Source organism: Aquarana catesbeiana, linkage group LG10 (genome assembly GCF_042186555.1).
Source record: "Aquarana catesbeiana isolate 2022-GZ linkage group LG10, ASM4218655v1, whole genome shotgun sequence".
NCBI classification, from domain to species: domain Eukaryota; kingdom Metazoa; phylum Chordata; class Amphibia; order Anura; family Ranidae; genus Aquarana; species Aquarana catesbeiana.
The window spans coordinates 202,372,810-202,399,933 of record NC_133333.1 but is presented as its reverse complement, the minus strand read 5'-3'; the positions used below and the strand labels follow the sequence as shown (position 1 = coordinate 202,399,933).

At 44.9% G+C, this 27,124-nt stretch overlaps 1 protein-coding gene across 2 annotated transcripts in view; it reads right to left on the bottom strand.

The window, feature by feature from the left end:
• The window catches only part of LOC141111104 (nicotinamide N-methyltransferase-like), a 49,273-nt gene extending 39,040 nt beyond the window's left edge, over window positions 1-10,233 (bottom strand). The window contains exon 1 of one of the 2 annotated variants that reach the window (XM_073603119.1): window positions 9,901-10,233. In XM_073603119.1, coding sequence (XP_073459220.1) covers window positions 9,901-10,054 — 154 coding nt within the window. In that variant the 5' untranslated portion in view covers window positions 10,055-10,233. Of the gene's footprint in view, window positions 1-4,406; window positions 5,518-9,900 lie in introns of those variants that run through there. The other variant, XM_073603118.1, reaches the window with a different exon arrangement.
• Between the last annotated feature and the right edge of the window lie 16,891 nt (window positions 10,234-27,124).

The window sequence follows — 27,124 nt, the reverse complement described above, 5'->3', positions numbered from 1 at the left end:
AAAACTTCTTGTATTCATTATAAAAGCACATTCTACAAGTCAGAGAAGAGATGGCAGCACCCATATTTCTATTTATCCTGAAAGATTTATTTTTAAGGGCAAAGCTTGAAGTTTGCATTCTTTTAACCACTTCAGCCCCGGAAGATTTTACCCCCTTCCTGACCAAAGCGTTTTTTGCGATTCGGCACTGCGTCGCTTTAATTGACAATTGCGCGGTCGTGCGATGTGGCTCCCAAACAAAATTGACGTCCTTTTTTTCCCACAAATAGAGCTTTCTTTTGGTGGTATTTGATCACCTCTGCGATTTTTATTTTTTGCGCTATAAACAAAATAAGAGCAACAATTTTGAAAAAAACGCATTATTTTTTACATTTTGCTATAATAAATATCCCCCAAAAATATATAAAAAAACATTGTTTTTCCTCAGTTTAGGCCGATCGTATTCTTCTACATATTTTTGGTAAAATAAAATCACAATAAGCGTTTAATAATTGGTTTGCGCAAACGTTATAGCGTTTACTAAATAGGGGATAGTTTTATGGCATTTTTATTAATAATTTTTTTTTACTAGTAATGGCGGCGATCAGCGATTTTTATTGTGACTGCGACGTTATGGCGGACATGTCGGACATTTTTGACACATTTTTGGGACCATTGTCATTTATACAGCGATCAGTGCAATTAAAATCGCACTGATTACTGTGTAAATGGCACTGGCAGTGAAGGGGTTAACCACTAGGGGGCGGGGAGGGGTTAAGTGTGTCCTAGGGAGTGATTACTAACTGTGGGGGGATGGGCTGTATGTGTGACGTCACTGATCTCTGCTCCGATGACAGGGAGCAGAGATCGAGTGACACTTGTCACTAGGCAGAACGGGGAGATGCTGTTTACAACGGCATCTCCCCGTTCGTCCTCTCCGTGGGGCGATCGCGGGTATCCCCGCGGCGAACGAGTCCGCGGGACCCGCAACCTGACTCATGGAGCTCCCGGCCGGTGCGTGCGTGCGCCGGCGGCGGCGCGCATGCAATGGCACGCCGGGGAATTCAAATGGACGTACAGGTACGCCCATTTGCCCAGCTGTGCCATTCTGCCGACGTACATCGGCGTGCGCCGGTTGGGAATCGGTTAAATACTATAAGATTTACAAAACAAGACTGTAAAAGCATAAAGTGAGTCTGATCTGATAATCAAATTCCTAAGTTACCAAAAGTGCTGAAATCCAAACATCTTTTAGGTCTAGGCTTTACACAATAAGGTACCCCCTACCTGGAGTTGTCACCTTCTAATTCTCATTGCACACACTGTGCACACGTGTTGTGTGTTTTGCATGAATTTTAAAAGACTTCAGCACATCAAGCCATGCTTTAAAATGCAAATGTTCAATGCCAGCCTTACAGATCAACACACCCTGAGCCTGTCATGCTAATATATCTTGTAGTATGGAGTCTTGAGTAACAAGCTATGTACTACACCTGCTCCTCGGTCCCCTAGCCTACTAAAGGCAGCATGAGAAGCTGGCGACGAGTGATGTTGTCTTTGAGCTCCTTGCAGGCTGCAGTGCAATCTGGGAGTTGTAGTCTCTGCAGAGCACAGGCACCAGAGGGCCAAGTCTGTTGTTTGTGCTGTGAAAAACTACAACTCCCGCCATGCACTGGGGCCGCCGACTTTGGGGGAAAGGCTAGGAGGATGGCGCCGCGGCGGTGGAGCCTGCTATTGGATGCAGCCGACTGAGCCGAGAGCCGTCCGTGGAGGCTCATGAGCTCACACAGGCGGCGCTGGCGTCAGTCGTGCAGCGCTCGCTCACCCCAATGGCTTGAATGTACACACGATCATGGCTCACGGGGGATATTTCCTTCCACTCCCGAGTCCCCACACCTATGTCCTGTCAGGCAAGTTAGATGGCCGCGGCCCGCGAGGCCCTTTTGGGGGGCGAGGCCTAAGGCAATCGCCTAATTAAAGAGCCGCCTCTGAGTGTCCACCCTTTCCACCTCCTCACCACCTATATAAACCGGGCAATGATTGATCTTTCTTGATCTCCTATAATCCACTATTATTTCTTTAGTTTTTGCCATATTGAGTATTAAATCATTTTCTCTACACCACTCAACCAAATGTTGAATTTCCTGCCTATAAGCTGTCTCATCATTATCTTATATGAGTCCCACTAAAGTGGTGTCATCAGAAAACTTCACTATAGTGTTAGACACATGTATGGGAGTACAGTCGTGTGTGAACAATGTAAACAAGGCCGGACTTAACACACATCCCTGTGGTACCCCTGTATTCAAAATAATAGTGTTAGACATCTGATCTCCTATTCTCACCATTTGTGGCCTGTTTGTTAGAAAATCCATAATCCATGAGCGCAGCAATGGACATAGGCCCAAAGCTTTTTAACTTTTCCACTAATTTGTCAGGAACTACTGTGTTAAATGCAGAGCTAAAATCAATGAATAACATCCTAACATATGTGTTAGGGTGCTCAAGATGTGTCAAGGCAGCATGCAATGCAATAGCAATTGCATCATCTGTGCATCTATTTGCACGATAGGCAAACTGATACTTATCCAGATCAACAGGAATGCTTGCCTTAAGATGTGATAATACGAGCCTCTCAAAACATTTCATGATGATAGGAGTTAGGGCAACTGGGCGATAATCATTTAAGCATGATACCGCTGATTTTTTAGGTATTGGGACAATAGTAGTAGATTTAAAACAAGAGGGTACTGCAGCCTGCTTCAATGACAAATTAAAAATATCAGTAAAAACACCTGCTAACTGGTCTGCACATCCCCTCAGTATACGGCCTGACACCCCGTCTGGTCCTGCTGCCTTTCTGATGTCAATCTTCCTCAAATTTGACCTGACCTCATTTTAATACCAATAAATGGTCGTCCTCCACTAGTTCTTTACTATGGGTTTCACATCTCATATTTTGGCCCTCAAAGCGAGCAAAAAATTGGTTTAAGGTGTCAGGGAGCACTTTACAAACCTGTGTATTCCTAGATTTAAAATCTACCATTGTTTTAATCCCTTTCCACGTGCTACAAGAATTTTGATTTTCAAAATAAGATTCAGTGCGCTGTTTATATCTATGCTTAGCCTCCTTAATGCCTTTATTTAATTCATTCCGAGCTTTCCTATAAGCCATAGGGTCGCCCGATCTAAAGGCCACATCCCTTGCTCTAAGCTGAGCCCTTAGTGCCGGTTCACACTAGAAGCGGCACAACTTGCAGGTCGCCTCACCGAGGCGACCTGCACACGACTGCCACGGCGACTTGCAAAACGACTTCTGTATAGAAGTCTATGCAAGTCGCCCCCAAAGTAGTACAGGAACCTTTTCTCTAAGTCGGAGCGACTTGTGTCGCTCCGATTAGAACGGTTCCATTGTACAGAACGGGAGGCGACCTGTCAGGCGGCTAGGTCGCCTGACAAGTCGCCCCCGTGTGAACCGGCTCTAACTTTACCATCCAACCAAGGCTTTTGGTTTGGGAACACCTTAATAGTTTTTGTAACTAGGAACATCTCCATACAAAAGCGGATATAAGCTAGAACAGATGAAGCATATTCCTCTAAGTCTGCATCCTGTGCAAATACATTCCAATCAGTTAATTCAAAGCACTCTTGCAGGAGTGAATTTGACTCCTCACTCCAAACCTGTATGGTTTTAATATCTGGTTTTGTTCTGCAAACAAGAGGCTTATAACATGGGATCATCATTAAAGAGGTATGATCTGATAGACCAAGATGTGGCAACAAAGTAGCTTTATATGCACTGGAAACATTTGTACATACCTGATCTAAAATATTGTTCTCCCTTGTTGGAAAGTGCACATTCTTATAAAATTTAGGAAGAACCATTTCTAGCTCCACATGATTAAAATCGCCAGCCACAATCACAACCCCCTCTGGATGTGCATTCAACTGAATGTTGATAGCATCATATAATTCCTCCAGAGCCAGCTTAGAATTAACCTGTGGAGGTATGTACACAGCCACAATTATAACATTAGTAAATTCTCTTGGTATGAAAAAAGGTCTACATTTTAGCATAAGATATTCCAAATCAGGTGAACAGTATGTCCCGACAATATTGATAGTTGTACTCCAGTTATTGTTAACATATACACACAGACCACCTCCTTTAGTCTTTCCAGAGTCCGCAGTCCTATCCGCTCGATAGACAGAGCAGCCTGCCAGCTCAATGGCCTCATCAGGTATAGAACCATCCAGCCAGGTCTCTGTGAGGACAGTCACACAGCTATTTAATTTGTGTGTAATAAACCACAGCCTGAGTTCATCTATCTTGTTTAAAAGAGATCGGCAATTACTAAGAAAAAGATTTGGCAACACAGATCTATATGGGCGAGCTTCCAGTCTTAATCTTATACCTGCTCTCTTACCCCGTTTCTGTTTCCTGTACCTCCATTTCCTCCGGTGTCTCCCAAGAAAAACATCAGCACCTCCAACAGTTCCTTTGGATGTTTTAACGGCAGCCTCAGCACACTCAGCTAAGCCTGAGCTCTCCAGGGGAAGTTTTAGTGTGCTGCACCTCCACTGCTTAGCTTGCTTGCTTTTCCTCCAGTGCTTTTCTTGTTTTCCTGTCAGCTCTGCAGCAGCTGCCATGGCATCGATTGCAGTCTCAGCACACTTCCCAAAGTGCTGAATCTCTGGCAAAGCTCCTAGCAGGGCATATAGTGGGGCAGGACATGAAACCCAAGGCACTAAAGCGTAGTCCTGGCCTTCCATAGCACACACAGCATTTTTCTGCCTACAGCAAATAGCCAGCAGCTCCTCTCGCTCATAGCAAACAGTCATCCTCTCACACTGCTGTACCGAGCACCCAGCCGCTGCATCTGCATGCGCCGCCATCGTTCCCCCTTCAATCATTTTCACTCAGACCAGAAGCAGAGACTATTAGGCAGGTAGTCCTATGTTCTAATAGTTTAACTGCAGCTGCCTATAGCTTCTTGAGTGTGTACCTAAATCCTTGTGACAGAATTTTCTCTGTCCTAATGTTATTATCTCACATGCACAGTGCCAGATAGCTAGGTCTGTGCTACTGTATGTGTGTAGTGGTCACTTTCCAAAGTATATGAAAAAGCGAAGCTGTTTATAGAGTTTATATGCAGCTCCTTATATTTAGGTTAACCTGTCCCTTCTGGTCTCGGATCCAATAGCTAGTTTTGGCCCAGGGCTCAATAACCAGCATAGGCTAGAGCCACGTTAGGTATCTGACATCCACTTCTAGTAGTTGGAGGTCTGGTTGAATGACAGACTAGACAATACTGGGGACCAAGAGTAAATTGGATGACTCTGAGTTCCAGTGACACACTAAGGTTTCTGGTGGCAAAAAGCTGTGTTTCAGGCAGGTTGGACCGCAGGTCATGTCTTTAGGTGTCTGACACCATGACAAACACCACATCATGATCATCCTCAGGGGCCCGTGCAACTGGACATTGCTACAACATTCTTTTGGAGGGATCTCTAATATTAACTACATAGAGTATACACAGGTATATGTGCACAAATCCACCAGGACTCTTGTTGGGCCCTTTGCTGATAATACCTGTTTGTACATTGGATGTTATGTACTGTCATTAAACCTTTTCTTATAAAGCTTGTATTATTTCCATATTGGTGTGTATCTATATACTTATGGTTATTGTTATATGCTGGGTACAGTAGCCCCTCTGCTCCTAATTATTTTGATTAGATTATTGGTTAATATCCAAGGAAGGAAATCCCCTCTGTTTAAAGGCCCTGTCCTGGGTGGAGAGACTGACAACTTTATCATTAAATCCACTCTTGCACTTAGCGAAGGTTCTCTTATTTACCTGCATGTTAGAGCTATGGGCTCCATTCACAAAGTAAGATACTGCATAGCGTTTTTCAAAATGCTTTTTAGCATTCACCAAAATATCGCCAGAGTTACTGCATGAGTTAAGCCAATGTCCTTACCACAGGTTGTCACTAGCTGGTTGCTAACCAGTTGCCGACCGGGCCATAGCTGAATGACAGCTATAGCCAGGCTGGATAACTCTGGGTGGCCGTCACATGACCTCCCGGAAACGCGCTCCCGCGCTCCCACTGGGGCACGCACTTGGGAATGTATGTGACCATCGGGTCCTCCGGATCCGGCGAGTCACGGAACAGGGTAAAGGGCAAATGACAGTGGCCCCTTACCACGTGATTGCTCCCTCCAATGACAGAGCGATCAGTTGTCAACAGACCGGAGCATGTCTGGTTCGGTTTTTCCCCTCTCCTCGCACCAATCGGCACAATGTGCAAGGAGAGGAAGGAGCCAGGTGCAGCAAAGCTGTTGGCTGGATCTGAAGTGCCCACAGTAATGATCTCTGCCCATCCTTGGCTCATCCATCCATCCATACATCCATCCTTTCATGCTCCATCCATGGCTCATCCATGCTCCATCCATGTTCCATTCGTGTCCAGCCATGCTCATCCATGCCCAGCCATGCTCTTCCATGCTCATACGTGCCCGGCCATGCTCATCCATGCTCACCTGTTCCCAGCCATGCTCATCCATGTTTATCCATGCCCAGCCATGCTCACCCATGCCCATCCTTGCCCATTCTTGCCCAGCCATGCTCATCCATGCTCAGACGTGCCCAGCCATGCTCATCCATGCTCACCTGTGCCCAGTCATGCTCAGCCGTGTTCATCCATGCCCAGCTGTACTCACCCATGCTCATCCGTGCACAGCCATGCCCATCCGTGCCCAGCCATGCTCATCAATGCCCAGCCATGCTCAGCCATGCTCATCCATGCTCATCTATGCCCAGCCATGCCCAACCATGCTCATCCGTGCCCAGCCGTACTCATCCATGCTCACCTGTGCCCAGCCATGCTCAGCCGTGTTCATCCATGCCCAGCTGTACTCACCCATGCTCATCCGTGCACAGCCATGCCCATCCGTGCCCAGCCATGCTCATCAATGCCCAGCCGTGCTCAGCCATGCTCATCCATGCTCATCTATGCCCAGCCATGCCCATCCGTGCCCAACCATGCTCATCCGTGCCCAGCCGTACTCATCCATGTGCAGCCATGCCCATCCCTGCCATCCCACTGACAGCTGATAACTCATTGGTTGTTAAGGACACGGCAGCTGTCCGCTCCTTAACAACCAGGTCGTTTACTGGTTGTTAACCACTTGCCGACCAGCCGCCGTCATTCTATTGCGGCAGGTTGGGTCTATTGCGCGAATCCCTGTAGGTCTACGTCGCTTTGTGCAATAGATACAGTGGGCACGCACACCCACGGCGTGTGGCCAAGAAGATGCGCATGGACGGCAGGCGCGATGCCCGCTGCCCACCCGCGAGCGCTCCACAGAGAGCCAGAGTGGGGATCTGTTTACATTGACAGATCCCCACTCTGGCTCTCTGTGGAACGCTCGCGGGTGGCCAGCGGGCATCGCGGCCGCCGGCCATGCGCATCTTCTTGGCCACACGCAGTGGGTGTGCGTGCCCACTGTATCTATTGCACAAAGCGACGTGCAATAGATACGAGAGCCAGAGTGGGGATCTGTCAATGCAAACAGATCCCTGTTCTGTCAGGGGAGTACAGAGTGATCGTCTGTTCCTTGTGATTAGGAACACCGATCTCTTTGTATTCCCAGTTAGTCCCCTCCCCCCAGAGTTAGAAACACCTCCTAGGGAACACAGTTAACCCCTCAATCGTCCTAGTGTTAACCCCTTCCCTGCCAGTGACATTTATACAGTAATCAGTGCATTTTTATAGCACTAATTGCTATATAAATGTCACTGGTCCCACAAAAGTGTCCGATCTGTCCGCTGGAATGTTGCAGTTCAGCTAAAAATCGCTGATCACTGCCATTACTAGTAAAAAACAAATAATAATACAAATTCCATAAATCTATTCCCTATTTTGTAGATACTATAACTTTTGTGCAAACCAATCAATCTACGCTTATTGTGATTTTTTTACCTAAAATATGTAGAAGAATACATATCGACCTAAACTGATGAAGAAATTTGTTTTTTTTTGGATATTTTTTATAGCAAAAAGTAGAAAATATTAGGGGTTTTTTTTCAAAATTTTCCCTTTTTTTTTTGTTTATTGCGCAAAAAATAAAAACTGCAGAGGTGATAAAATACCACCAAAAAAAGCTCTTATTGTGGGGAAAAAAAGGACATGAATTTTGTTTGGGTATAATGTCACACGACCGCACAATTGTCAGTTAAAGCGTCGCAGTGCCGTATCGCAAAAAATGGCCTGGGGCAAATCCTTCTGGGGCTGAAGTGGTTAACAAGCAGGTCATTTACTGGTTATTAAGGATGTGGCAGCTGCCGGTTCCTTAAATATCGCATGCAAGGACTACTACATTATTCGCCGCATTTTTTATTTATTTTTTTCTTATCAATTGACTTTCACTCCTGTTTTATGCAGTATTTAGAGAGCTATTTTTGCTTTATGCAGTAAATACTAGTAAATTGACATTTTCAGGATCGCATGCGGTAGTTGGGAAAGCACCTAAATACCACATGTAATCTAGTTCTGTGAATGGAGCCCAATATCCTGTTGGTGGGGGCTATTTGTTATAACCCCCCCCCCCCCAAAGTTGGCAACAAATGTAAAGATTGGAACAATATACAGACATACACATAGATTAATGCTTCCAGGAATAATTATAGAAGAAAAAGGCAAATTGGTCGCACACCATGGAAGGAAGAACTTCTGTGTAATACTTGCTTTATTTTCAAAGTGCCAAAGGACGTAAACAGGACGTTAGAGGAACATTGGTACCGGTCTACCAATGTCCCTGTAACGTCCTGTTTACGTCCTTTGGCACTTTGAATATAAAGCAAGTATTACACAGAGGTTCTCCATTCCATGGTGTGCGACTAGGATTTCCACCTTTTCTTCAAGCCAAACCTGAACACTTCTGGTGCCCCAAGGAGAGTAGTAATGCAGTGCACATAGCATGCGGCAGCAAAACGCGGGTGTAGCCAAATTGCTTTTGCTGACATCATCACCCTGCCCCGCAGTGATGCCGAACCTACTTCCAGACAGCTGCCCATAGCTCCTGGCTAGCAACAGATTTGTGTGTGACTATCTCAGGTACTTGTGGAGTCACAGCGCGGTCTCATCAAATGTGTCCGGGTTTCAGTCCGCCTGAGACCCGGACACATGATTCAAAAAATGGACTGTTCTGGGAAGTCCCTCTTCGTCTCTGCCCCCCTACCATTGTCTCATGGCTCCACCCCCTACCCACTTCCCAGTACCAACCAAATATCATTTTGTGCTACTAAATTGTATGGAATTTGATAGAGCCCACCCAAGCAGCAACAGACCCCACCACAGCAACAATAGATCCCCCCCCCCCACACACACACACAACGACAGACCTCCCCCCAGCAAAAATGAATCCCCTGCAACAAAATACCACCCCAGCAACAATAGACCCCCACAAAAAAATAGATCCCCAGTGACAATAGATCCCAAGCAGTCAGCATCAATTGACTCTCCAGCACACTTTGCCATAGAATACATTCAGTGCTGGAGGTGCCGGAACTGCGTTCCCCTGCGTTCCCGCTGAAAAAAAGCCCTGGTTCTGGGTTAATCCTGGACAGGTGGCAACCCTATGTTCGACCAATCTTCCTTTTTCTTCAATTACTATTGATGGTGGTGATCCGGGGCCAGCACCCACGAGGAATTCCTTATCCACAGTCTGAGCGGTGTTACACTCTTTAGGGATAATTATATCTCAAAAATACAATTCATTTATCTAATTTCTAAAAATTGTAGAAAAAAAAAAAAAAAACATGAATACATCAATCATGATTCTGAGCTTTGACTACAGCTTTTTTGTATCATATTCCTGCAGCGGTAAAGCTCATAAATAAGCCATTTGTTTACCTGAAGTGAAAACTTCATGAAAATTCTGCAATGCAAAATCAACCCATTCTCTGGCATATGTTTCTTGTTTGGGGTCATAGTATGCTTTGCAATATGCTAAAGCGCCAAACTCATCAATGTAGGTTTGAGGTGATGTGTATGGGGTGGTCTCCATGCTGATCTTCTCTCCAGAATAGTCAAGGTATCTTGGGTCTATCAAGTGCAGCTGGACTGTCACTGAACGGGAAATAAAATCCACTGTGATCGGTATGAAAGGTCAGAACAGGACAACCATCCTTCTCGGCGAAAAAGTGATGGAATGCATTGGGGGGGGGGGAGTCAGGCCGTGTCCAATAGTGTGGAGAGAACCCTGAGAGGTAGCCAGGAATATGGAGCAATGCTTTTGCTACAATGACCAGCCGATTGCAAACCTTTGTCAGAGTTTTCTCCCATGTTCTTGTGTACAGTCATTGTTCATGCGAGCCAGTCTGCCCTGATGATTGTAAGCACAACGTGTATTTTATATAAAGCCTTTTTACAAAATGGTATCACCCTATGTGAGGTTCTGCTTTGTTTCCTTCCTGTGCTGCTATTATATCTGAATAATTCGGAGGGTCTCTTGGGGTAAGCACTGCAGCTGGACAAGCATACAGAATCAGTTTACACAGCAGCTATTTATATTCCAAGTGCCGTGTGCCAACCTTGTTTAAAGTGGTATTAAACCCAAAACCAAAATGTAATATATTGCAGATTACCAACCATTAGATGTGGCGGCTGCATTCGTGTTTTTTTTTTTTTTTTTTAAGGCTTTTTTCCCTTCTGTTTTCACCTGGTGATCTGTCCAGTAACACACCTCATGTACAATGTATTAGAGTGCCTAAGCTCTGGATAAAGGAGCAACAGAGACACCTTTGGACAGCAGCATAGTCAGTCTTGGGGAAGAGGAGTACTAAAAAAATTGAAGCCGAATTCCAGCTAACACTTTTTAAAGGAGAAGTACAGCCAAAGCTTGTTTGGCTGTAACTCTCCTGTGGATCACAGGAGGGCAGTTCATTTTGCACTCCTGTGACCTGTTTTCAGCAGACAGTGGGCTGAAGTCCGCTGTCTGCTAACGTCACTCAGCCAGTCCAGGCTCGGGCAAGATTGTGATAATGTAGTCAGGATCCACTCACATGCCTGGACCAGCACCCAGATCAGCCTCCCAGCAAGCCGCTGAGAGCCTGAGCCGACTGCTCCTGCCCCCTCCGCAGCCCAGTGCTCCAGCGAGAGTGGGGGGGGGGGTTGGGCAGAGCAGAGAGTGGTGACTGACAGTCACCAGATCTCTGCTCGGGGAGCTGTGAGAACAGAGCAACCGCTGGTGTTAGATCAAATGGTTCTCAGTGTTAGAGTCACCGGGGGACAGATGCAGCATCGGGACGATGCTGCATCCACCTAGCTAAGTATAAATATGCAAATACCCTGATTTTCATACTTCCCTTTTAAGCAGTGACAGCAAATAGTTTTCTTCCTTTTGGGATAAAGGTTTTACATAAATAAAAGCTGATCATTGTAAGCACCCTTTTCTCACCTCGTCTTTCAGGACAGCAGCTGGAGAGAGCGCAGCTCCACCCACTTCACAGGAAACACTACAGTCATTTCTTTAAAGCCTGGACACTTCCACCATGGCCTCAGTTGTAGTGTTTCCTCCAGCCATGGTGGAAGCGCTGCAGGGGACCAGGGTTGTGCTGCGCTCTCTCCAAATGGAGAAGGGTTAGGGCATACCTGGTGCCGTTTTTTTCTTGTCTGCTGACCAGCCCAACACCCCCCCTGATGGGTGGGTGGTGTCCCAGTGCCTTTCCCTTTTTCAAGACTAGCGAGGGCAGAGGTTGGCGGAGAGTCCTTCACTGATAGACCAGGGGGCGGGCGGAGTGCGGGGTGTGCTCTAGGTAGTGCGGCATCTCTGGTTTCCAGCCTGCGCTCTCTTCTGGGTCATGAGTGCCGGGTGACGTCATTGCCGGATGGGGCAGGACTTCCAGTAGCACGCAGCGGCTTCCGGTTTGGGCCGCTGGAAACACAGGAGAGGGAGGTGGCCTCGGCGGGTGCAATTTCCGGTCCTCGCAGCGGCGAAAGGACAGTGAAAATTTTAAATAAAAAGGCTGCTGGACGCTGCTGAAACCCTGGGAGGGATGGAGCCAGAGGAACCAGCGGCGGTGGCGGGAGCAGGAGTCACAAGTACCAGCCAGACCCAGGTAGGAGAGGCAGTGGCCTCTGTTAGCTAGACCTGGGCTATGTTTGTTGTTTCCCTCCCTTCTGCCCCTGATGGGGGGGGGGGGGAGCCTACATCACACTCCTCAGGTGACTTCTCTGGGGAAGTGTGATTTGCAGCAGTGATGTTGTGGGGTATATTGTATCACTAACTTTTGTTTATGGGTCTGCTGGGCATGAGATCTAAATCTGCAGGATTTAATCATGGTATATTTTGTCTGCTTGGTCTTTTTTCAGGCAAAAGACTAAAGAAAAGACAAAACACGTTTCTCCTCCCCCAAGAAACGATGTGCCTCATGTAAGGCTTCCCTTGGGAATTCTTGGACCAAACCTTTATGCAGGTCCTGCATAGCAGATATGGTCAGAGAGGATACTTCTACTAAAGCACCCTCTGCTCAACCTAGTGAGATGCTCACTTCATTCCGGAAGGAGCTGGAAGACACTTTCCAGTCCTTCCGCTCCTATCTGGATAAACGTCCGGTGGCACAATCAACAGATGGTTCTCCATCCAGCCCCCACACGTCCTCTGCTACTCGGAGAGTGGTTAGTGAGTCAGAAGAGGAGGAGAGAAGTATGTCTTCAGGGTAAGACGAGGGGGAAGGCCAAGAAAAGGAGGTTTCTTCCTCCCATTATAGGTTGTCATTGGAAGAGGTGGATGACCTATCGAAGACCATACATACTACCCTCAACATCGAGGATAAGACCCAATTGTCCCTACACGACAAAATGTATCAGGGTATGGATTAGGTCAAACATTATGTGTTCCAGGTGCACAAAGTGTTGACAGAGGCTATAAAAAGGGAGTAAATAAATAAAAGTATTATCCGCACTTGGTAAAAACATCAAAACAGCAGTAAGCACTATAATCCAGACATTGGGCACAGGAACAAAATACGTAATAAAAAGTCAAATGATACATATATGTGTGTACCAAACAAAGTGCAAATGTGCAAATGCTAACCGTGACTGTCCTACAATATTCATGTAAAATCAACACAGTGCAAGACAAGAACACACTAAATGTGAATCCAGTATATACAAAGTGCAACAATAATATAAACAAACAACTGTACACATGCAAAAAGATGATTTAAGTTCATTAGAAGTCCTTGTGACACATGGATTCAGTGAGGGAAGTCACTTGTGAAGTGTGAAGCATAAAATCTAAAACTTGATCACGTGAAACCCGTCACCACAGAGAGACAAGGGGTTTACCAGAAAGCCAGCGACCACCCTTATTCAGGGGGGGTCACAAAAAGCTTGTTGGATCTGAGATCTGTTGGAGGGATGTCCTGATGTCCAAGGCGTTCTCCACTGGAGACCTCCAGATATGCCAAGCGGTAGTCAAATCCAATCCGATAGCGTTAATGTCAAAGTGCAAATATGCAAAAAAAAACTCCAATAGTGCGATATTGCCTTTAAAGTGCTTTAATGGAGGGTAATGCAATGCTGCATGTAAACTAAATGACCCACAAACGAGTCATCCGATTAAAAATAGATAAAATTGGAATTCCAAACAGATAAAAATCACATCAGCATGTGGGGGTGATCGCGCATGCGCAGAGCGTGTGTGTGTAACGTCCTGACGATCTTTTCGTCAGATATGACGTCATCAGGGTTACGTCCACATACCTGCCCCAATGCTCTAAACAATCCCTTGACAGAACAAAGGAGCACAGCTATTGGTTAGGCCAAACAATACAAGGGAACTCATAGGGTACAGGTAATGAGAGAGGTGGAAAAGTATTCCATGCGGTTATTGATAGGACAAAGATGTCCATTATCCAATAGCAACACGGACTAACTTTAGGCATAAAAGCCCATGATGAACCACTTGTGCTGCCATCATGTGGTCAAAAATGAGAAAGCTGATTAAAAGGATTATTAAAAAGTACTGGCCGATTATTAAGAATTATTTAGGTCCTCTTTTGTCGGATCGACCCAGCGTTATTTTCAGGGGCGCATCCAATTTGAGGAACACATAATAGCACCAAATGTCCCTGATCCTCCTACTAGACCTACCTTCTTTGGCGATTTTAAAGGGTATTACCTGTGTGGTAAATGTCATGCTTGCAAGATTAACACTCACCGTGGCAGGAAGATTATTGATTTTACTTCAGAGGTAAATAGATTTGGGATTTCATCCACTACAATCCCCCCGGCTCCAGCCAATACACATACAGGTTCTGAACCCGTAGATTCTAGCTTGTCTGATGTACAAGTTACACATTCAGGATTATCCAATCCATCTATATTTAACCCCCCAGGCTCTCTGGCTCCCTCCATACAGGTTTTTAAAAACCTTGTTCTGGGAGATCTGGACAAATTAAACAAACAGAAAAAACGTGTCTATATTCAATCAGACATAAAAAACGGCCTCAGATCTCTTTGTGAGAAAAAGAACCTGATAATCCGCCCAGCGGATAAGGGGGGCGGGATTGTAGTTCTTGATAAGGTCGATTACCTTAAAGAGATGTATAGAATCCTTAACGATTCAAACACTTACAGCCCTATTCCCACGGACCCCACTACACCTTTCAAAAAGGCTCTGGTCAAACTTATTGAGGAAGGTTATGCGCTAGGGATTTTAAACAAAAAGGAAAAAAGTTTTCTAGTCCCACAAGTCCCACGCATTCCAGCTATCTATTATCTTCCTAAAGTCCATAAGGACTCAGTCAATCCCCCTGGCAGACCTATTGTCAGCTGGATTGACTCAGTCACAGCCCGTATTGGTAAATACGTAGATTTTTATTTACAGCCGTTGGTTCGTTCCACGCAGTCCTATCTTAAGGACACTAGAGACACCATTATATTACTGGAAGCGGTTTCAGTTTCAGAAGGGATGCTTTTAGTCACAGCAGATGTGGCGGCACTTTATACATGCATCCCACATCACTTGGGCTTTGAGGCGGTGGAGAAACACCTATCTAGAGACAACAAGCTCCCTTCCCTTCAGCGTAATTTTATTATGCAATTACTCATATTTGCAACGGAACACAATTATTTTTGGTTCCAGAATCAATTTTTTCTACAGAAGAGGGGCGTGGCTATGGGGGCTAAGTTTGCCCCCAGCCTCGCCAACCTCTTCATGGCCCAGTGGGAGGAGGATGTCGTCTATGCGGCCCAGAGATCCGAGTTGATCCTCTGGGCCAGGTACATAGACGACATCCTCTTCCTATGGGATGGTGACCGTACATCACTTGACAGTTTCATGACTAGTCTCAATTCTAATGATAGAGGAATATCTTTGAGCTATGAGGCCAGCTCTACCAGTGTACATTTTTTGGACCTTGAAATATTTGTGGTGGACAAACATTTGGAGTTCCGCACGTATTTCAAGGCCACCGACCGGAACGGATTCATTCCCATTGACAGTTGCCATCAGGAGCAGTGGCTCAAGTCTGTTCCCCGTAGCCAATTTTTGAGACTACGACGCAACTGTACCAATGCTATTGATTTCCAGTCACAATCGCTAGTTCTGAGAGATCGATTTATTGAAAAAGGTTATGATCCCAGACATCTAGACGAGGAACTCAATAGGGCACTATCCACCGATAGAGAATCCACTTTGATAGAACGCCCCAAATCCACAGCTGAATCTATGCACAAATGGGCTTTCTTTACTACTCACTCCATTCAGTCCAAACAAGTAAAAGCTATATTCAAAAAGCACTGGAAGGTACTTTTAAATGATAATCTACTGGGGTCAGTTCTTCCTGAACGGGCGGCTGTTGTATTCAGGGGAGCACGGTCCATTCAAGGACAGATTGCTCCGAATATAATAGACCCCCCCAAAAGAGTTTCATTTTTTCAGGAATGTCAGGGTTATTACCCCTGCCGTAGATGCAATGTCTGCCTCCACAACATTCGAGGCAGACAAAAAAGTACCACTTTCCAATCCACAGTCACCTCCCTCACTTACCAGATGAAACACTTCACAACTTGTACATCACAATACATTGTCTACCTCATTACTTGCCCCTGCCACAAACAGTATGTTGGGCGTACCATCAGAACTTTCTCTATACAAATCAATGAACATGTGGCAGGTATCAAGAAAGGCAAGGACAAACATACAGTACCCCGGCATTATCTGGAACACCATAATAAAGACCCTACCGGGACTTTATTCCAGGTGATCGACAAATTTGTCCCACATTGGAGAGGTGAGTCCCGCCTCCGAGGAGTGTCACGCCTCGAGACTTATTGGATATGGGAGTTGAGGTCCTATTTCCCGTTAGGTTTAAACGTGGAGTGGGACCTCAACTCCTTTATCAACCAATCCTAAATTCCTTCCACATCTCTATGCATGTCCCTCCCTCTCTTTATTAATATTTTTATATATTTTTTTTATTTTTTAATTTTCATTATTTCAACACTTTTTCCCCCTCCCCCTCTCCCTTTTTTTCACCTATATTCACAAGCTGGTACACAGTTTATATATGGTGCACCTTAGAGGGTTATCTATTCACCCAATTGAAATTGGTCCAATCCAAATTGATCCATTCGGTCTATGCTGATGATTCTTTACAGTCAAGGAATCATAGGGATAACTATCAGATATTTGGGTCACTTTACAAATCCACACATTCCCTCCACATATATATTCATTTTAACACATTTTACAATGTGCGTTCTGGAGATTTTGTGTTCACATAATTTTTCAATTTTTTAATTTTTTATTTCAGTCCCACCTAACACACATGGACCTTAAGATACATTCACACATGCCACTCCAGTATTTTTTTTACACATTTATGCGATTCCACCTTAGTTAGTCATTTCCCAACACATTATATTTCACTATATGTGTCCCCACTTCCAATACACTTCTGGTTCACTGGAGTTCTATGCACACTTCCGGGTCATCGGGTCCCGGTCTGCTGCATAACACATTTTTTTACACAGACACCATAGAGATGCTGTTTTGTCTCATTCAGCGTCCGTTGCTTGCTGGATTGCATTGCCGGGACGCTAGGTGTATTTATTTAAGTCCCATCCCTCTGCGGTGTACGGATTGTACGTACAGCAGAGTTGAGTGGGATGTTTGCTCTCTGATTGGCCCAGTGAGTCATGTGAGAGGGAGACGTCAGACACGCCCACGGACGTGACATCATTTCCTACACAGACTGGTCATGTGGGCGTTCAGGGATAGAGGCCGGCTCATACATAGCGGCCTATTGGTCAGCTTTATTTAACACCTTTTGTCTTCTTATTGAGGATTGGCTCCTCTGGCTGACAGGGCGGTACATTCTGCCGGACTGTCAGCAGAGGAGTGCAGAGGAGTGCTGTTTTCATTTAATCTTTAAATGCTTTATTTTTGTTAGAGAGATCATAGAGTGATATATTTTTCTGCTTGTAGACCTTTATACAGTCTCCTGAGCTTCACCTTAATGTCATTCATTTATTTATATAGAAATTGTGTATGATCTTTATGTCTAGACATTCAAGCAAGTCATGTGATTGTATTCACCCAATCCAATCTCCTGGTTTTTCAGCCCTTGTGATTGGTCCTTCTCTAAATAATTTTATTATATATATTTGGCAACTTGGAGTGAGTGGTCTATTCCCCTGTTGAAGACCCCTAGGTCGAAACGCGTCGGGTACATACACCACTCTCTTTGTTGCCCATTTGTTTTTATCCACCGTGATCACGCTTTTATTTGTGTATGGTTGTTTTTGTCAATAAAAACACCCTTTTTTATCTGCACCATGTGGAGGCACATTCTTTTTGTTTCCACATTTACCGCATGAGATCCAGTCCCTCCAACTGCTCCTTTCGGGGGACCGTTTGTGAAACTTCTGATGCACGCTGGGACGGTTCGGTGTGAGGACGGTTCGTTGTGAGGACCCATCCGGTTGCCGGCCGAGATCCATACAGACCACAATCCAAGAGATTGGCGATTCCTGAGCTCCCATTCCACGTCATTTGTGACAAACTGCGCATGCGATTCCCTGTCGCTGACATGGGAATCCACAGGATCTGGTAAGAGGCTTTTTTGCACTTTCTCTGAATGACCCATTGGGACCCGGTTTCTCGGTTGGGAAGTCGCTGTATGATGCCAGGTGTTTTCTGACAACCATCAGACCATCACCACCCCTTGGAGTACTTATACCTCCTGTGCGGTTGGACATTTACATCCATCTATGGACGTTTGTGTTTCAAGGCACCTGTGGTCAATTAGTTATTTCTTGACTGTTTCACCATTTTAAAGACCTATATTCATTTGTACATGCGCTGCATTTTTCCATATGCCTATGTTGATTTTACTTCAGCAGGTACAGGGGTCACTTACCCTATAAAAACGTTCATCACATGCACGATGAAATGTGTGGTTTACCTTCTAAGGTGTCCTTGCGGCCTTGAATATGTATGGCGCACTATATGAATGCTGCATATTAGATTGGGGGAACACATAGCGAACACTGGAAAAGGTTTCAATAAGCATAAAGTTCAAAACATTACGATCTAAACCATAACCGGGACCCTAGTGGTACCACCTTTGTTGCCCTTGAAAAATATGTGCCCCACTGGCTTGGGAGCAATGGTAAGTATCTCCAGGGCTGAGACCAATTGGATATTTAAATTGTGGTCTCATGTACCTGGTGGCTTGAATGTGGAGTGGGGCATTAACTATTTTATTAATAATAGTTGATATTTGTGCATGGGCTATGATGCTTGCCTGTGTCACATATATCCTTTTCCTCCTCTGTCGTATATTTGGTGGTTTGAATGTTTTACATTCAGAGCCCCCCCCCCCCCTTTTTCATTAAGTTGTGGCTGTTATTATGAGCGCAATTTTGTTCTGACTGAACAATTTTCATATTTGTATATTACATTTTTCATTTATTTTTGTTTATTTTTTATTTTTATTTTTCAAAAGGGACAAGGTATTGATTATTTTTAGTGCAAATTTTTGCATACTCTAATAGGGAATGCTATGTTGACATTTTTAATGATAACCCATATTGGTATAGACTTATTGGCAATACATGGGAGCAGGCCCTTATAATTATATTGCTGATGCTGTTTTCTCATTTTTGACCACATGATGGCAGCACAAGCAGTTCATCATGGGCTTGTATGCCTAAGATTTGTCCGTGTTCCTATTGGATAATGGACATCTTTGTCCTACCAGTAACCGCAGGGAATACTTCTCCACCTCTCTCATTACATATGAGTTCCCTTGGATTGTTTGGCCTAACCAATGGCTGTGGTCCTTTGTTCTGTCAAGGAATTATTTAGAGCGTTGGCGCAGGCGTGCCCCTGATGATGTCATATCTGATTTAATCAGATATGATTTCATCAGATGACCCGTTTGTGGGTCATTTCATTTACATGCCGCATTGCATTACCCTCCATTAAAGCACTTTAAAGGCATTATCGCACTATTGGATTTTTTTGCTCTTTTGCATATTTGCATATTTGCACTTTGGCATTAACGCTATCGGATTGGAATTGACTACCGCTTGGCATCTGTGGAGGTCTCTGGTGGGGAATGACTTGGACATCAGACATCCCTCCAACAGATCTCAGATCCAACAAGCTTTTTGTGACACCCTTGAATAAGGGTGGTCGCTGGCTTTCTGGTAAGCCTCTAGTCTCTCTGTGGTGACAGGTTTCACGTGGTCAAGTTTTAGATTTTATGCTTCACACTTCACAAGTGACTTCCCTCATTGAATCCATGTGTCACAAGGACTTCTTCTAACGAACTTAAATCACCTATGAGATTTTTGCATATGTGTACAGTTGTTTGTTTATATTATTTTTGCACTTTATATATACTGGATTCACATTTAATGTGTTCTTGTTTTGCACTGTGTTGATTTTACATGAATATTGTATGACAGTCACTGTTAGCATTTGCACTTTATTTTTGGTACACACATATATATATATATATATATATATATATATATATATATATCATTTGACTAGTTTCTATAGCGCTGCACTTTTTATTAGGTATAAAAAGGGAGTGGAAAGTCCCAATGAGAGCCCCCTTTTTTCCAGGTCACTTAAAAGGCGTTTCCCTTTTGATGAAGACATACATTTGGAATAAGAGACCTAAGCTTGATGCAGCTTTCTTGCAGGTATCGCAGAACACCAATTTAGCCTTTGAGGACATGGGAGTCTTGAAGTACACTATGGACAAGAGGCGTTGATTCCTTGCTAAAAAAAGGCTTGGGATTCTACAATAGTCAATCTCAAACCAGCAATGGCATCAACGATAGTAGCCAGGAATTTAGAGCAGCTAAAGGGCCATGTTGAGGCAGGGACCTCACGCAAAGATCTGCTGGAGATTCTGCCAGTCCTACAGAAGGCAGTAGGTTACATGGCAGATGCCTCGGCAGAATTAGTGAGGATGACTGCAAGATCTTCGGCTTTAATTAATTCAGCAAGAAGAGCTTTGTGGGTGAAGACCTGGTCTGGCGATTCAGCCTCTAAGTCAAAGCTGTGTGGCCTACCCTCTGAGGGGGATCTGGTGTTTGGTCCGGACCTTGACGCTGTTCTGGACAGAACAGCAGATAAGGAAAAAGCCTTTCCAGCCAAAAAGAAAGTTTCACCGCAACCTAAAAAAATTTTTTGTCCTTTTCACGAGACCTAGGACTCAAATGAAACAGGACAGAAGAGACCTTGGCTGTCCCAGATGGGTTGAGGGTGCACTGGGGTGTTGTTTTGTCTCCCCAGCCAACCCAGAAAGACCCAGTGACAGTCTCCCGACTGTGGGAGGAGGGCTGCAGTCTTTTCTCCTACAGTGGGAGGGGGCAACATCCAGTGCGTTTGTCCTCAAAATAATCTCGGAAGGCTACACACTGGAGTTCTCAGAAAATCCTCCATCTCGATTTTATGTGACGCAGCTCCTCAAAGATCAAGAAAGATCACTCTTGCAGGAGTTTTTTTTCTACAGAAAGTAATCATCCCAGTGCCCTGGGAAGAGGAAGGACTAGGGTGTTATTCACATGTTTTTCTAGTTAAAAAAAACAGTCAGGAAAGTTCAGCTTAATACTGAATTTAAAGATCTTAAACAAGTCCATTCGATACAAAAAATTTTGTATGGACACGATTTATTTGGTGGGGAAGCTTCTTCACGCAGGGTGCTTCCTAGCCTCCATAGATCTCAGGGACGCATACTTACATGTTCCCATAACACCAACGTCACAGAAATATCTACGTCTGGCAATCAGAGCAGGGGGGAGTGGTATCGCACTTTCAGGGCCCTTCCGTTCGGTCTCTCCTCTTCCCCAAGGATCTTCACGAAGATCATGGCAGAAGCATTGGCACCGCCTAAGTTGGAGGGGGTCTCAGTAGTGCCTTATCTGGACTACCTCCTGTTATTTGCCAGCTCAAAAGACCTATTGTGCAGGGATTTGAAAAAGGCGCTGAGCCATTTAGAAAATTTGGGACGGCTTCTGAACAAGGAAAAATCAAACCTCATTCCTTCTCAGAGGACTATTTTCCTGGGGTATGCCATCGACTCGGTACAGGAAAAGATTTTCCTCCCAGAGGAAAAGATGATAAAGGTGCAGGCCACAGTGAAAAGAGTACAGACAAATTTATCTGTTTCACTTCAAGCAGCCATGTCCACGCTGGGGCTTCTGACAGCCTCAATCCCATCTGTTCAGTGGGCCCGCCTCCATTCAAGAGGTCTCCAACAGGCGATTCTACAGAATTGGGCCTACGGAGAGTCTTTGGAGAAACAGATCAAAATCCCCTCTCCAGTAAAAAGGAAGTTATGGTGGTGGAGGAGGCAAACAAATTTGAGCAAGGGTTTGTTCTGGACCTTTTCTGCAGCAAAGGTCTTGACAAGAGATGCGAGTTCCTGGGGGTGAAGTGCACATCTCGAAAGCCAGATGGCCCAAGGGTCTTGGACAGTAGAGGAATCTGGAAAGTCTTCCAAATGGAGGGAACTAAGGACTGTTTTCCTGGGGCTGTGGGCCTTCAAACAGATAATCAGGGGACAACACATCCAGGTGTTATCAGACAATAACACAGCAGTGGCCTACATCTCAAAACAAGAAGCAGGTGTCTTCTAAACTTGGCCCTAAAGACTCTGACTTGGGCGGAAGACAACTTGGCATCCTTAACAGCAGTGCACCCAAAGGGCAGCCTAAACCAGATAGCAGACTTCTTAAGCAGAAGAAGGGTACTAGAGTCTGAATGGAGCCTAAGCCTGGATGTTTTTCAGAGGATAGCAGGCAGATGGGTGGGCTTCCCCTGCATCACAAACAAATGCAAAAGTACCGGTCTACTTTTCTCTGAACAGACAGGACCAAGCGGCGGGTCTGGATGCACTGGCTCAGCACTGGACCTTCCTCTTGTGTTACGCCTTTCTCCCTGTGCAAATGATCCCTTTTAGTGCCTAAGAAACTAGAGGGAGAAAAAATGACCGATATATCTAGTAGCCCCATATTGGCCCAAGAGGATTTGGATTTCTACAAAAGTTAGTGGTAAAGCCCAATTGGTTGCTTCTGGTTCAAAGGGACTGGCTGACTCAGGGTCCTCTCCTGCATCCCGATGTAAGTCATCTCAGACTGGCAGCTTGGCTACCTAGGAGCAAATCCTGAGGAGAAGGGGTGTGTCTGAAGGTTTAATTCGTACCCTGCTAAATAGCAGGAAGAAGGTCACAAGGGCCATTTATTTTAAAACCTGGAAATGCTTCAATTCCTGGTGTGTTTCAAAAGATTACTCTCCACAGGAGGACCCTTCAGTTCTGGAATGTCTCCATGACGAAATGGAGAAGGGTTTGGCAGCCAGTACCTTAAAAGTTCAGGTAGCTGCGCTGTCAGTTTTTCTAGATAGATGGTTATCACTAGACCCTTTGGTCATCAGATTTTTTCTTTCAAAATGTTTATTGAAGATTAGAAAATTACATGAAATAATAACTATATCACAATAGAAAATAATGTTGGATCAGCAGTACATATTATCTGTATAGACAATTATCTCTCATCAGAATTCAGGTAATATAGTAGAAAAACTTCCTGTGTTCCAGATAGTTAGAAACAAATAGTGATAAAGCATCTAGTTCGCCCATCGCTCCTGATACCCCTAATGGGTGCATACTGTGTCATGAGGCGACTGGTGAAAGGAATAGCATTAAGTGCCATTTGTATCATTACCAGACCTAACAACTCGGAAATGACAGTGGTTTCCAGAGGTGCGGAAAATTCCTATGATGAGCATCAAAACTGAGGATACAACAATCAAGTCCTATCAGGGAGTGGCTAGGAGTATGTCCAGCAGTAGCCCGTTGACTCTGGAGGTTGTGATACTGATATAGGCTTAGAACAATCACAGTTAGAAATGAAACTCTTATCAACTTCAACTTTATAATAAAACAGAAAAGTATAGAAAGGGAAAGGAAAGTAGTAGAGAGAGAGAGGAAGGAGAGGTGTCAGATTCCAGGGTGACCACCCTGGTTATATTGTTTTGATGCCGGGGATGAGAGAGGTTCCTACGTGTCTAGCCCAAGGTTACCATATTGCTTCAAAGGTTTTGGTAGTGTTTAACATTGAGCTGACCATGTCTTCTTGGGTCATGATCCACAATATCTTTCTCCTGGCTGCTAGGAACTAAACCGTGGGTGGCTTCCATGCATTGGCAATGGTAATCTTTGCTCCCAGAAGCATAAAGAAGATCAATTTTTGGGTGTATTTGGGGATTTTTGGTATGAGGGTGTTCAGCAACGCTACTTGGGGAGACTTCGGGACTGAATGGCCTGAGACTTTCCAGATAAGGTTGAACATTTTGTTCCAAAATCCTCAAATTTTTGGGCATTCCCACCATACGTGTAGCATGGAACCAAGGGTGTGACATTCCCTAAAACATAAAGGGGAGGCTGAGAGGAAAATGACTGCTAGTCTGGCGGGTATCAGGTACCATCTTATAATTACCTTTAGGTTGACTTCTATCAAGGAAATGTTCAGTATACCTTTAAAGGCCCTCGTCACCGCTCTATGCCAATCCTCCAGGTCCCAGGTTTCCTGTAGGTCTCTTTCCCATGCTTCCATGTATGGGAATTTGGAGGCAGGTTTGGACAGTGATGCATAAATTATTGATATACCACCTTTTTGCTCAGTTGCTTGTCCATACCAACGCTCATCGTTTGTGAATTCTGGGGGAGTGGGTTTGCTTTTCCAAATGGAAGAGAGAAAATTCGAGATTTGATGAAACCTAAATCTCTCTGAGTCCGGTAGGTCTAGTTTGTTTATACAATGTTTCAAAGATAACAGGCCTGCAATAGAGAAGTAATGTCCAATACGGTTCATCCCCTTGTCCAGCCACCACTGGAATGATTTAATGTCCATACCTGGTTTGAATTGTGGGTTGTGGAAAATGTGCGCTTGAGGGCATATTTCGGATGTCAGGGAGGGTAGATGTCTTATGTCATCCCATAACGCTAGGGAATGGGAGAGAGTGGGGACATTACAGGGGGTCCAGATTTTCGGGAGCACCAAAGGAGATAGTCTAGTGTATATGTTGGGACTGCCTGTCTTTCTATGTGAATCCAGTCATGCTTCCCAAGCCCAGAGTAGACCGTGGATAATTGGGCTAGACTTGCTGCCTGATAATACCATAACTGGTTGGGGAGGCCTAGTCCCGCTTGTGACTTGGGGCTAAAGAAAATGCGTTGAGTAAATCCACCCACCTATCCATTCATCCACCCACCCACCTATCCATCCATCCACCTTTCCATCCATCCATCCACCCACTTATCCATCCACCCACCCATCCATCCATAAATCCATCCACCCACCTACTCACCTACCTGTCCATTCATCCCTGCACACCCCTTCCTGCTGGTTGTGTATATTCTGGCTATCCCTCCTCTTTCCTATATGAAAGCAGTTTATTTCTTGGAATTGTCCTAAAGCTGACCATACTCTGTCCAATCTCCTTTTTCAGCAGACCATACACAATACAGTTTGTACAATCTCCTATAGATTTGCCAACTACTATGTCATGCAAGAGCCTGCCTTGGGGAGGGGGGGGGGGGGGTGCAAGTTAGGGGGCCAGGTCTGTTTTGCGCCCCCCTAAAATTTTGACCACCAGCCACCACTGGTAGCAACATCCTGGGCGGAACGAGCTGTAGCTTCACCAAGGCGAATCTGCAAGGCGGCCACATGGACGAGTTTTCCCACCTTCACTCGTCACTATAGGATGGACCTGCTCTCGGCAGCAGAGCAATCATTTGGCAGGAAGGTCCTGCAGGCGGTGGTCCCACCCTAAGAGTAAGTACTCTCTTATCTCCTGGTGCTGTCCTGAAAGACAAGGTAAGAAAACCTTAGTTAGACTTGCCGCCGGTAATGGTATTTCTACGAGTCTTTCAGGACAGCGCTGATGACCTTCCCTTGTTTATGAATGTTAATATGGTATTATTTCTATGTTCTGCTTATATAATTTCAGCATGGCTGGAGGTGCTCGATAACGACTGAGGCCATGGTGGAAGTGTTCAGGCTTTAAAGAAATGACTGCAGTGTTTCCTGGGAAGTGGGTGGAGCTGCGCTCTCTCCAGGTGCTGTCCTGAAAGACTCATAGAAATACTGTTACCGGTAAGTCTAACTAAGGTTTTCAGTGGTAAATAGTTTTTCTTAACCTTCTAATGGCTACATCTGCAGGATAGCTTGCTCTTTTGAAAAAAAAAATAGACTTGCGGGCAGGATCATCAGGTGAAAATAAAAGAAATAATTCCTTCAAGAGTGAAAATGGTGTATAATGAACAAAACACCAAGTATTTGTAAACCTCCTTATGTGGATACCATATTCACACCGACAGACTAATGCCCTGTACACATGATAGGATTTCCGACTACAAAATCCATGGTTTCTTTCCGACGGATGTAGGCTCAAACTTGTCTTGCATACACACGGTCACACAAATCTATACGGAAATTCCAAACATCAAGAACGCGTACGACGAGCCAAGAAGGATGAAGTTCAATAGCCAGTGTGGCTCTTCTGCTTGATTCCGAGCATGCGTGGAAGTTTGTGCGTCGGAATTGTGTACACGCGATCAGAATTTCCGACAACGGATTTTGTTGTCGGAAAATTTGAGAACCAGCTCTCAAATTTTGCATGACGGAAATTCAGATGGAAAATGTCTGATGGAGCCTACACACGGTCGGAATTTCCAACAACAAGCTCCCATAGAACATTTTCCGTCTGAAAATCCTATTGTGTGTACGCGGCGTTAGTGTAAATCCACCACCACATGAAGTGCACACCTACCAGCTTTCACAAGCTGACTCGCTTGTAGCCAATACCCAACCAGGGCCTTTTACTCCAGGGATGGTAGGTGAATGGCAGATCCGACCACAACAGCCTCCAAATGCCACTTTCAGGCAGCTAATCTCTGGATATCACAGGGGCACAAAGGGAAAAAGGGAGGAGCGACATGCTGACGTCACTGCGCTGTTTAACGCCTTGAAAGGACGGGCGTTTGTATCGTAGCCGGCTGGCTTACTATTCATGTTTGATACACCTTACCCAAATGTAAGTGATACTGTTTTTATACAATAAATATCAGTCTGGTTTTATGGCGAGCCTTTCTTTTTTCGGGTTGTTATGAACACGAAAATCGAGTGAGGATCTTGAATCCTTTGTGCCCCTGTGATAACCAGAGATTATCCGCCTGAAAGTGGCATTTGGAGGCTGTTGTGGTCGGATCTGCCATTCACCTGCCATCCCTGGAGGAAAAGGCCCTGGCTGGCCACAAGCGAGTCAGCTTGTGCGAGCTAGTAAGCGTGCACTTCATGTGGTGGTGGATTTACATTTGGTCTGTCGGTGTGAATATGTTATCCACATAAGGAGGATTACAAATTGGTACTTGGTGATTTGTTCATTATACACCATTTTCATTCATGCAGGAATTATTTGTTCAAGTTTCCTTTGGGACTTGCTGATTGTAACAAGGGGTTAACTTCTGTGTTAAATTTGTTCATAGGTTCATTCATATATTTACCCTTTCAGATATGTGGTCAGTAAATGCAAGGATTA